Genomic DNA, 12,540 nt, shown 5'->3' on the forward strand with positions numbered 1-12,540 from the left:
TTAGGATATGCTGCTCCTGCTGTACCATGAAGGTCCCTCTACTAGGGGCATTTTCAGACGTTCTGCCAATGCCAAGACCTGCAAGGAGCTGAAAGAGAAGCTGAACTCTGGAGATGATGTCCAGGTGGATGGAGAGTCAGTCTTTGTGGCTGCAGCTGTCATCACGGTATGTTTGGCCAAGTAACTCAGCTGTCTGGGTACCTTCTTTAAGGAAGGCACATGCATCTTTAGAAGATCTGGGAGGGAGCACAAAGCATTTTCCAGCAAGCCACATTATCTCACCTGATGGCTTGGTCCATCTACATGCACAAAGGTTTCTTGCCAGTAAGCAAGAGGGGAAAACAGTTGCCAAATCCAAGCAGAGAGGTTGTGGTGGGTGGGGGATGAAGCTTGCAATAAGTCCCAAGTTTTAGTAAGAAAAAGCCTTTTGCACTGACAATTAAATCTGGTCAGAACAATTCAGGCATCTGAAGCATCAAAAAACATCCCCATCTCTTGCTCTTGTTGACCTAAAACCAAAAGCTGTTGGTGGGGAGGATATTCAGGCACTTTTCAGTGCAAGATAAAAGCCACAATGTGGTTCTCTGCTGTGGCTGTGTAAGAGCCCAGGGATGGCCCGGTGGAAGTGGGGAGGGGAGGAAAAATGTGCCTGTGTCATGTCTTTGTTTTGTCTTGTGCTTAATAATGTGAATAAACAATGACTATATGCATCGTGAAACCAAAACAAGGAATTCAAAACTGACCAGACTGCTCTGCATATATATATTTAATTCAGGATTTTCTTCGAAATATACCTGACAGTGTTCTATCCTCAGACATGCACGGACTGTGGATGGAAGCTGTGGACACAGAAAATCGGGCACATAAGATTGAAGCTATCAAAAGGTTTGTAAAAGCCTTTGTACAAGCTGCTTTTGGTGGGAGAAGGGGAAGCATATGGTCCTAAGCACAGATTTTGTCTTCTGGGAGACTCCTGGCCCAGCTCCAGGCCACAGCAGAGCCATTGCTGATTGCCAGTGTCACTGGTCAGAACGCTTTCCTTTCAGTGGTATTTTATGAACATTGCTAACATTTCTGATCCCAAAAAATATCATTAGAGAATTATTTTCTGATGAGCAATTCAAATTACCAGAACCAGCAAACTGAAAAAGCACAATTACTCAGCCACCAGGAGTACATCAAACGTTAGTGGGATTAGATCCTTATCGATGGTAATGTTTTTCTTCTGTGCACAAACTAAAGCTGATCATGGTATTGGCAGTTGGAAGAAGTAGCCCTGCCAAGATGGTGACTGGGACCTTGAAAATGGCTTTACTGCCTTGCAGCTGCTGCCCTGAGCAAGGACAGTCGATCGTGGGCATCGTGTGGGCTCGGTGTATCAAACCTCTCCTTGTCCATGGCTCAGCTCCGTTTTTGAACCTTACCGTTTGTGTGGGTCTCCTCCTCCATTGTCTCTCCAGCATGGGACACGGGCAATGGCCTGGAGCTGTATGCATCTCCTTTGGGCAGTCATTATTTTGTTAAGGCATTATGGACTTCTACCCACGTGTTCTGGACATAAGTCCCTTGGTCCTTCAGGCTCTGTGACCGGAGCAGGTAGGCTGTAGAAGTTGCTGGAGTAACACAGTATTACTTTATTATCAAATGAGAATGTCTCAAACTGGTTGCAGAAGGGGACAAAACCTTTGGGAAGCAACTTCTGACATTTGAAGGGCAGATTTTTATGAACAGCACTGTTTTTCTTCATTCTTTAATAGTCTGGTCAGCCAGCTCCCGGAGGCCAACCTCATCTTACTCAGACACCTCTTTGGAGTCCTCCATCACATTGAGCAGAATTCCGGCGTGAATCAAATGAATGCCTTTAACCTGGCTCTTTGCATAGCACCCAATATGCTGTGGCTACCCAGTCCCACTGGGCCTGAAGAGGAGAGCAGGTCTACAAAGAAGGTAAGCTATCGTAGGTTTGGCCTTATGCTTGTCTTCCCATTTTACTGCTTTTTTAGGGGCACTGTATATTGTTGACTAAAGGAAGGCATAGGACCAGTGGCAGCACTGTCTGAGTAGCATCCAGACTTCATCCTTTCCCTTGTGCAGCTATGCCCGTGTTGTTAGGGCAGTTTGGGCACTCAGTTTATCCAGGGTGGAGAGGGAAGCTGTGGTTGCTTTACCAGATGAACTTCCTATATAGACAAGCAAGCATAAGAACGATGGAGCAGCTGAAGGTAGGCACTGCCACTTCAGCTGGGTCTAAAGCCGTCCTGCAGAGACAAAGTAAGCAATGACTGCATCAGAGGGGAGGAATGCTTGCTTGTAGCTTATGAGGTGTTAGCAGTAGTAAGGAAAATCAAATAACATGCTGCGCCTTGCTCGCTGGACCAGTTTGTTCAGCTCATGTTGCCCAGGTGTAGTTAATAAATACAGACACAGTGCCAGGTTCTTGACAGCTTCTTGAGCAAAAGGTTCTGTAGGAAATTACTTCTTTGTAACAGGAAAGGGAGCACTCTGGGACTAATTTAACTTTGTATAGCTGACTATATTTTCATGAAAATTATTCTTAAAATTCATGTCTTTGCCAGGTGGCTTTGTTAGTGCAGTTCCTGATTGAAAACTCAGGAGAGATTTTTGGAGGTGACATTGCTTCCTTGTTTCAAAGACCAGACAAGAAGAAGTCCAAAAACTCCAAGGAATCTCTGGGTAAGTTGGTGGTACCGTATCCTTCAGAAATGCTGGAAAATCTTTTAATAGGTAAACTCCTCATTCAAAAGAATTTGCTTTCCCTTCATGTCTCATCCAAGGAAAAACATTCAAAAACAGCTGGATTTGGTTTTTCTTTTGCCTGTCAGGCATAGGCAGGAAGTGAGGGAGAGCAAAGGGCTGAGAGGCATCACTTCAGAGTGTTCCCTGAGCGTGGTTGTCCTTCTCTGTGGCTGCTGTTCAACCTGTTCCAGCCACCACAAGAATTTAGTGCAGCCTTAGCAATGCCACATCCCAGCAGTCTTTTTTTCTTCCAGATTGGTTCTGGAAAGCTAAACGGAGTGGTCGAATGGAAAGAGATCAAGTTTTTTCTGTTAAGTATCCTCTGCATACAGGTGACTGGTGACTGCTCAGGTCACCAAGACAGATTTTTTTTATACTGTTCCCTATCCTGATCTGGTCCATGTGAAAATAATGGATCATCTTGGCTTTTCCACGGACTTGATAATATTTCCCTGCCTTGGTTGTAAGGTGCTATATGGGGTTAGGAGACATAGGCAGCAAATTAATTTGCATTCTCTGCCCCAGGCGTAGGCTTGGCTCAGCACGATGATTCCTCTGATGAGCTGGAATTTTCTGCTTGTGACCCAGAAGGACCAAAGCACCAGCTGGTACCTGAAATAGATGCCCTTTTTGAACCATCCAGCAGCTTGTTGCTTGGTGAGGACCAGGAAGACTGGGACTTGTTCAGTGAGATCACAGCCTGCTACCAAAGCAAAGCCCAGAAGAACGCCAGCGTGGACAGCTATGACCTCCTGGAAGAGGAGGGCTCCTTCTGCTCCATCGGCTCAATACGCTCCCTCAGCCCGGCCAGGGACCGGTGCTCTTCAGAGCCCAGCGTCTGCCTCAGCTCCCAGCTCCCTGCTCAGAGCCACGAGCCGGTGGCTCGCCAGTCCAGCTGCGATGCCACCATCATGCGCAGCCACACCGACTACATCCACCGGCTCAAGCAGCTCCAGGTGGAGAGCCAGAAGCTGATTGATGAAGGCCTAAGTCCTGGGGTTAACAAGGCCAGGCAGAGCCTGTGGCAGTCACCTCAGACTGGCTCTAGGGTGAAGAAGCTCAGCCTTCAGAAATCCAGCCTGTCCAACAGGTCCAGCTTCTCCAGCCTGTCCTCTACCACCACCTCCCTGTCTGCCTCCTCGCTCAGCTCCTTAGACAGTGCTTTCTCCTACTGCTCGGAGTCATCGGCCATTAGTCCCACAGATGTGTCATCCCTGCCATTCATGTTCGGCACGTCTGCCAGGCTTCATGCTGTGTCCCCCAGGATTGCCAAGAGGTCCCCCAAAGAGTGGCACAAGTCCTTCACATCTCCGGTGCCTTTACATCCGTGTGACCTGGACAGTTTCCATGAGTGTGAGCCCAAGGCTGCAGAGAGCAGTCATTGCTTTGGAGAGAGGAAAGGTTTTCCATCTCTCAGTGGTGCTGCTGTGGGAAGCCCACAAGCTGGTCTTGACTGGGAAGAATTGGAGAAACAGCCAAGTGATGCAGGGGTCTCTGGTCTGGGGCTCAGGAGCTGGGATTATACCAAAGAGTTTAATCAAAATGCAGAGCCACCAGCTGCCAGCCTGGCCAGTGAGAAATCCCCAAAGCTGAGCCACCAGCAGCACAGTGAGGAGGCAGTGAAGAACATTGAAATCAAAAGCGTTGATGACTGCCCTCCAAGCCAGGAAAGCCTGAAGCGCACCAAGATCACTTTTTATGTGGCTCCAAATAAAGAAGGCTCCTGTGGGTCTCCAGTGGAAGGGGAAGAGGATGGATGCATGACAAACACCAGCAGCCCTGGCTCACCCAGCAGTGAGCAAAGCCTGTCCAAGAGCTTGCAGACTGTGGAAGTCCACATCCCCCAGACTGTTTTCTATGGGCAGAACACGCCCCTTGTCCTGCAGTCAGTCTCCAGGCGCTACCACCGTGAACGCATGGTCCCATCCCCACGAGCAGAGCCCAAAGAAAGCCCCCAGGGTGCCTCCACTCCTGAGGAGCTGGAGAGCAACCCAGTGGACGTGGCGCAGGCGCCAACCCAGAGTGGGGGCTTCAAAGCATTCAGCCACACCATCCGCATCATCCTCCCCGCCTCGATCCGAAACACTGTCAGGGAGTATTTCAAGCACGACGACACCGTGGCCTGTCCCGCGACTGAGGCAGAAGCGGTGGAGAACGAACTCCTCCAGAGCAGGGTGGAGTGGCTCAGGAGCCAGCCCCGAGCAGAGGTGGCCGCAGAGGAGCATGACACGGTGGCCTTCGCAGAAGAGATGTTTGTGTAGAGAGAGGGACGTGGGAGAACTGAGTATTTTTTTTGTGTGTATGCACAGCAGAAAATGTTCTGTAAGATACGATCAGGATGTGAAGAATCTAGCGAGCTGAATGGGGCAGTAAGTGTAAGGCAACACTGATGTGTATGTAATGTTGGTGTTTAACGTTCATTTTGGCTGGGGTAGGGGGTTTCTTATGTTTTACACCCTTTTTTCTATGGAAAAAAACCTCGACTGGCTGGATGTCTGGTGGAGTGAATGCCACTGGGCTCTTGTCCATTAATTAGCTGACTTGTACAGGGTCTGACTCCATTTCTTCTTAAAGTGGGAAAGGAGAAACTCTGCTTGATTTTCCCCAGTCAGCTGCTGATATGTGTGGATGCCTGGAGAACTGGGACAGCTGATGCTCCATCAGGATCAGTTAAAAACCTCTATGCTTGCACAGAATCCTCCCCTGTTCATCACCACCATTCATCCCAAGGAAGGCTTTTCACCCCCCTCTCAGAAACCACAGCTGCTTCCCTCTGCTCCTCTTTCATCCCCCCACTGGTCTAGCTCACAGTCTGCGTTTGTTACCATTTGAGGCTGGCTTCCAGAAACACCAAATAGAGCCCAAAAGAGCCCAAAGCCCAGCTTTCACTGGCATGTATAAAATTTTAACCTAAGATTGCTTATTTTTTTCCCTATTACTTGTGCATTGATTCACTCTTCTCATACCTCCCCCAGCACCAGTGTTTGGCAGAGCCACAGTTACTATAAAGGACTTCAGCACTGCCACTTTGGCAGGGCTATGAACATTTGTCGTCTTCAGTGTCCTCTGGCAGCAACTGGTCCCTTTAGTCCCAGTAAAAGGTGACCTATTTCTGTATATGGTGGTGACATTTCAGAAGGCCCTTTCCAGAAGCAGCATGGATGGGGCAACTAATCAAAGTCCTAGTCATGCTGAGAGAGACTTAAGCAGGATTTGACTTTAGCACGAGGTCAAGGAGTTGTGGAAGTTGTCAAGAAAGTTGTTGAGTGGATGCTGAAAGTAAAGCCCCATCTGGCCAGAAAGTTGGCAGGCAATGCTCAGAAGTGCCACAGCCATCATGGGCTGAGATGCTGCCAGCTGAGCTTGAAAATGAAGCCAAGGGCACTACGTTAGTGTGACAGGCATTAAGAAAATGAAGGGAAAAGTCTAAAAAGTTCAGGATGTTTCATTTGAAAGTTATGTGAGAGGTTTTGAAGATGATTTCTCGGAGAGACATGCTCCTTTTACTCAGTTAACAGTGAATTAACTCGACTAACAGGTGAAGGACAAGAGAAATACATGGTTGAGAGGTAGTGCTTGAGGAGTGAGTGCCTGCTGCAAGCTGCTGAGTGTTTGCAAATAGCCATACCTGGACCTGCTCAATACTTGCCACAGTTCAGTCCTTACACAGCACAGGAAGCCACCTCTAAAATGATGTAGGGATCAGCTGCCTCAACTCATCTGCCACTGCCTGGGAGCTGGCCTAGCACTCTAAATTCACACCATCAAATACCAGAGCGGGGGAGAGGAAGCCCAGAGCCCACTTACCAGGGTGTCCAGAGTTTGATTTGCTATGTGCAGGGTGTTTAACTCTCAGATGTGGCACTCTCTGTCCCAGATCACCTTGGTGGCCCTTGTATGATGAAAGATGTATATAATTGTAACACAACCCCCCACCGCCATCATTTCCCTCACACGTGAACACTGACGAGGCATTCACAGCCTTTTTTTTATTCCCAGAGCTACAGTTGTAACTATTTCAATAAAAGACACACACGTTTGTTTGTCGCTGTGGTGCGGTGATCGCCTTTTGTTCCCCTGCTCTGACCTGTTTGTGAAACACCAAACCATGTGGTGAAACACCCGGGCTTCCCAGCAAGAGGAACTGATGAGGAGCCCTCTTCCAGCAGATCAGCTCAGGCATTACTCTTCTTTGTGTCTTCTCGGGAAGGTGAAACAGCACTAAATGTTATGAGAAAAGTCTGCCTGTTCTTGGAAGGGAGAGTACTCTGTATTCTAAACACACTGGTGGGTCGTGAACTGGCTCAGGGACTGGGCTGGCCTCAGTTCAACCAAGGGGGACCTGGACCAAGTCATGTGGAGTAAGAGCTCATGATTTGCGTCACCTAAAAGAATTACGAGCAAGTTAAATTAGTTTATAGAAACACTGGGAGAGGCGGAGCGAAATGCACATTTTCCTCTTCTCATCTTATGCTGCCTAATATAGGTGCATTTCCCTGGATAGTTGCTCTAGCCCAGCTCTCTGTTAATAATTTCTCTTCATTTAAAACAAAAATCCTTCAAAATTTATCAGAAAAGATAGCATGAATCACTGGTCCCTTTGGGAGCCTGTGGCTGCACGGAAGAGGTAGGGTGCTACACGAGACAGGGAGATTTGGTGTCCCCAAGGGCACAAAGACCCCGCTGCCTCTCATGGATTTCCAAGGGACAGCAGACTGGGAAACCTGCGAGCTGCGCCACCATCCAGGATGAGGAACAGGTAAGTGCCTTAATGTAATACCCCACATCTAAACCCCCCAAGTCCTAGCCATAGTTCCCATGGGAATGTGATTGGTGATGCCTTAGGGTGCTGCTTGATGTCATTTTCCTGTCACGTGTGACATCCAACTGCTACCAGAATCCTTTCCTCAAAACTCCGAAGTGGGATGTGGCCCTCACTGAGGTGCAGAGATGCACTGACAAAGAGCCACAGCACTCACCTTGCTCACAGCAAGAAATACCGATACATATTTGGCTTTCTGTCCCAGAAAAGCCACATTTTTCCCTTAACGTACAGCCCTTGGGCACAAATACATATTTCCCTTCTCTCTCTGCCCTTTTCCAGATCAAAAGGAGAGATTTAGTCCATGCTGGCCTGACACATACCGACAGCCCTGCCGGATGCAGTCACTCAGGAAGATGTGTCCTGTGGTTGCCATCCGGGAAGTGAGGAGCCCTCATGACCTCCTCCCAGTATAGATCAAGGCCAGACCAGTGCAGCTCACTTGCCTTGAAGAGACACTGACTCATGCACTTCAGCTTCTTGTAATTTCTCCTTGGCATGTGGGATTTGTTCCCTTATCCTGCAGGCTCACAGAAACCCCCATGGAAGCACTTGGGGGCAGCTGTAGTTCATTTCAACCATGTCAGTCCCATTTCTGGCATCCCAACAGTCAGGAAAGCCAGGCTCCCCAGCCATTCACCCCCCATCCTTTGCAGGTCACAATTCCCCATCCTCCCTGCTACCCCATGGCACTTGGAGGGACAGAGAGCCTTCCCCAAGAGTGGTGCAGGCTGTTTTGGGGAACTGCATATCAAAGCAGACAGCTCACCATAGAAACTTCTCCAAAGGTCACTCTGAAGAGGACTGTGACAGCCACTCAACTCTTCCAAAAGAGCAGCTACTCCCTCCCTCACCAATTTGTTTTTCATCCATCTAATCAGGTACTACAGTCACAGGCAGAAACACCCCAACCTGTGGAATTTTACTTAATTTCATTTATTGTCAACTAGCACAAACTTGTAATTATTGATTCAGGTATTGGGGAGGGGGGGGAATTAAAAATCACCAGCAATTAACCTAACAGGGACGCACACTTCTCCTCACCCTTCTGCAAGCTCAGCTTCAGTCAACCCCAGCTCTCCCCCACTTCATTGTTTCAGCGTCCCCTTGTCCCTCCCAGTCCCTTCAGAGAGGGAAGCGGTGGCACAGGAGGTCAGGGTATGTGTGTAACAGATTCTCTCTGCCAGCCCTGGCTTCTTACTCATTTCCTTCCAGTGCTCCTGGTTTCTTAATTGCTACCTCTGCTCAAGTGCTGATCCTTCAGGGTCTGCAGTCCCTCGGGGTGTCCCTGCTCCAGCGTGGGTCGTTGATGGCTACTGTCCCTTCAGAGACGCTGTCCCCTTCCCCCTGCTCCCCCACTGCCGTGTCTCCGTCTGTGCACATTCCTTGTGTCTCCCACTCCTCATGGCTATCACTCCTTCTTAAATGTATTTGAGCACAAATGCCACACGCTCCTCCAACTGAACAATGCCCTCCCTGATCAAAACTCTGCCATTCATGCCAAATAAAACTGAATAAAACTGTGAGTGCTCGAATATAAGCATTTTTTTTTAATGTATGCATCTTTTATGGGATTGAGACCTCGCCTAAGAACTTGTTGGTTTAAACTGGTTGCTAAACACGGCCTGTGTTTTAACTAAATCCATAGGGAACATTTCTGTGCAGAACTCCGGAAAACTCACTTACAGATCATGGGTTCTCCACAACATTTAGATGGGAAGTTTGACAGATTCACTCAAACATGAGGGGAAAATCCAGTCAGAACTGGGGCAACAGGATATGATACCTAAATTTCCATCAAACTGATTCTATTCCAACCAGGGTCATGTTACCAGAAACGTGCATCTCATAGGTCTAGAAGCCTGATTATTAGAATTTTATTTGACATGTGTGGTAGTACAGCAATGGGAAAATTTAGTAGTTGGAGAAAGAGCAGATCATGGCACATAACAATTCAGTGACGTGTAACATATTCATAGAAAACAGTTCCCTCCTACAGGAAATGTCACCATTCGCATGGTTATCAGTATTTTCTTGCTAACCAAACTCAGCCTATATCATCACATCATCCTGTATTTGGAACAGCTATCTCTTCTTAAGCTTTCCAAAATGGGAAAAATTTGCTCTACAGTTAAACATCCAAGCCTTGCAAAATTCCCAGCAGTTACTTAGAATAGCAGAATTCCTGAAATTTCAAAGGAGAGGGTGAGTCACACAGCAAAGATATTTACTGGGGATATTTACTGCCCAGGGAAACAAAAAGCCATAGGCTTTAGCCCAGTTGTGTTCAGCAGAGCATTTAAGAACTTAAAACATTTACCACAGACCCTAGCATCAAGCTCTGTTTAAATAAGACATTTGCCATAGAGGCATTTATACTGAATCAGACCTCTACGGTCTACTGCAAGCCAGCCACAAAAAGCAATAGTGTTAGCCAAAAGCAAAGTACCCTGCCACACGTAAAATGAGGATGCGAGTTGCACAGGAGTTGTTTCCAGTTACTGTTTGCTTTGCTTTCCAACCTCCTGCTGCTTCCTGATGTCGGATACATCAATGGGGACCTGCACCGTCAGACCATCCATCGACTTCTTAACGCACACCTGGCAGCCAAGGCGAGATCTGAGAAGAAAACATTAAGTGAGGCTCATCGGTTCCCATAGCAAAGGAAGAAATTCCCCACCCACAGCCTGGTCTAGGCTGGGTTTTCACTAAAGTTCCTGTTAAAGGTCTCCTGTGCCCCGAGAGGAAGAAAGAAGGCTCAACCATGAGGTACCAGACGCCAAGCATCTGTCTTTGAGACTGGAGAAACCACCACAGTCAGCAGCGAGGCTTACGTCTCAGTGAGGCCGTACGCCAAATCCAGCATGTCCAGCTCTTCATCCGAGATGGCTCCCAGCTTTTGGAAGGTGTCCTTCTCAAAGATGAGGTGACAGGTGGAGCAGGCTAATGTCCCCTCACAAGCACCTGGTGGAGAAACAAGGGACTGGGAACTGATCAGAAAAAAACAAGGGGGTGAAAGAGATCATCTTCAGGAACAGCGTGAGAAAAGGTCCTTTAACAGGTCTGGAGCATGTCAAAAGAGACACCAGGAAACGCAGTGTATGGAACAGTTGCACTATTCCCAGGTACTCACGGGTCGCAGCACAGATGCACAAACCCTTGTGCAACACCTACCAAATCCATCAATAGCCAAGTTTTGATTGACCACCACTTCCAGCAAACTCTCCCCTTCTTTGGCTGTGGCTGTAAGTTGCTCTCCATCCCGATTTATAAAATGCACCGTCACCTGGTCAGCAGTGCTGTAAGACAAGTTTGCAAAAATCAGAGGAGCCTACCCTGTCCTGCATGCCCACTGTTGAGGGCTTGTGGCTGAGCACTACAAGCATGGTGCTTGGAGAGAACCATGCATACAAACACCTTGCAGAAGGATTGAACCATGCATGTCAGAAAAAATTCAAATTATCAGTTCCCAGTGGTGGCCAAGTCTGAGTTGACCCAAAATATTTCCCACTTTATCAAACACCCCTCAGAATAAATGTTTGGCTGCACATGAATGAGTGCAGATGCTCTGCACCCTTTGCTTGGGCTGGCTGGGGGAGGGAGTGTCTGTAGGCAGGCAAAACGTTTGCAAATCCTGGGCATGGGATGTTAATCCTGGGTAGACCGATGTAGTAACAAGAAACGTGGTCAGGATCAGACACTGCTCATGCAATAAGGGCTGCTGTCATTCACATTTTGTTTGCCCTTCCCAAGGGGATTACTTGATGACTGTTCCTTTTCTACTGCTTGTGCTTTCATGGAGTGCCCACTCCTTCCCTGAACTCAATGACAGGGAGCCTTGTCACACTCAGCCCCAGCTGACAGAGCAACTGTGCCGAGTAACCTCTGAGCTGATGTAATCCTTGCTCAGGAGAAATTTCTAGTTATTCTGACATCCTACAAGACTTAATCTGGTAAAAACAAGGCCATCAGCATCTCTCAGTGCTGGCTTGCAGAAACTGCATCTACAAATAAGAGGGAAACAGCACCCCCTCCATCTCCTCCAGCATCATCATCTTCTCCATGGAGAAGGCTGCCATCCTGAACAGCAGCGTCAGGCATTTCTCACCAAGACAGGATATTCTGAGACCATCTCTTGTACTTGCCAGGGGAAGCACATGAGAAAACGGTGTACCCAAATGGTCACTCACTTAGAAAGAGGGGGTCACAGTTAGACCAAGGTCCCACCTCCTGCACTGAAACAGGGCAGAACCTTGGAGGCAGCAAGGATGTTGCCCAGTACCTCCCAGTGTGGCACTGCCCAAATGCCCATCACCTCAAAGCCCAGGACATTCTCTGGTGGCAGAAGCTGGGTCACCCTCTTCTACTCCATCAGGCGACAGCACATACCACTCTCCTAAAACTCAGGGAAGATCCAGCTCTGCATCCCACAGCCCTGATAAAGCTCCAAGCACCAGCAGCGTCAGTGCTGCCTCATGGCCTTGCTGCTCTCAGTTCTGGCATAGGAAGAAAAAAGAGTCATGGCCTTGGAGACAGTGAATTTCACAGCAAGCACTGGCCAAGCTCTCAATCTCCTGATTTTTCCCACTTAGACAAGACTGAGTGAAGCAGCATCCAGCTTCTTCCAACAAAAGCGCTGTTTGGTATAAAGCGTGGTAACACTTCTGGAAGCCCTGGGGCCAGTGAAACAAACAGTGAGGATGGCTCAGAGCTCTGAGAATTTATAATAATATCTCTTGATAATATCCAGCTGAATAAGAGACAGGAAAAAATGCCTGTAGAAATGTAATGGAAAAGGGGGAAGAAACATCCTCCTTTTTCAAGTTTGCAGGTCTTGTTCATTCCACTTCACATAAGTCACAGTCACCATCTAGATCTAATCCCATTTACCTGCTGACAAATCATTGCAGTGCATCCCTAAGTGGTTAAGGATACTATTTCTTAAAATGTTGTCACATGGG

The 12,540-nt window shown here is 48.0% G+C and overlaps 2 protein-coding genes across 2 annotated transcripts in view; one reads left to right on the top strand and one right to left on the bottom strand.

Annotated features, from left to right (window-relative positions):
- Positions 1-7: 7 nt before the first annotated feature.
- LOC104540348 (rho GTPase-activating protein 20-like) lies at positions 8-5,018 on the top strand. The gene is made up of 5 exons (XM_010184135.1): positions 8-166; positions 776-885; positions 1,758-1,947; positions 2,577-2,694; positions 3,283-5,018. The coding sequence occupies exons 1-5, from the start codon at positions 8-10 to the stop codon at positions 5,016-5,018; spliced, it is 2,313 nt and encodes a 770-aa protein (XP_010182437.1).
- Positions 5,019-10,077: 5,059 nt separating this feature from the next.
- LOC104540349 (adrenodoxin-like) overlaps positions 10,078-12,540 on the bottom strand; it is a 4,501-nt gene continuing 2,038 nt past the window's right edge. Inside the window, exons 2-4 of the mRNA XM_010184136.1 lie at positions 10,754-10,878; positions 10,414-10,543; positions 10,078-10,198 (exon numbers count right to left, since the gene is read on the bottom strand). Coding sequence (XP_010182438.1) covers positions 10,078-10,198; positions 10,414-10,543; positions 10,754-10,878 — 376 coding nt within the window. The remainder of the gene's footprint in view (positions 10,199-10,413; positions 10,544-10,753; positions 10,879-12,540) is intronic.

This window comes from Mesitornis unicolor, unplaced genomic scaffold (assembly GCF_000695765.1).
Source record: "Mesitornis unicolor isolate BGI_N332 unplaced genomic scaffold, ASM69576v1 scaffold9665, whole genome shotgun sequence".
NCBI lineage: Eukaryota > Metazoa > Chordata > Aves > Mesitornithiformes > Mesitornithidae > Mesitornis > Mesitornis unicolor.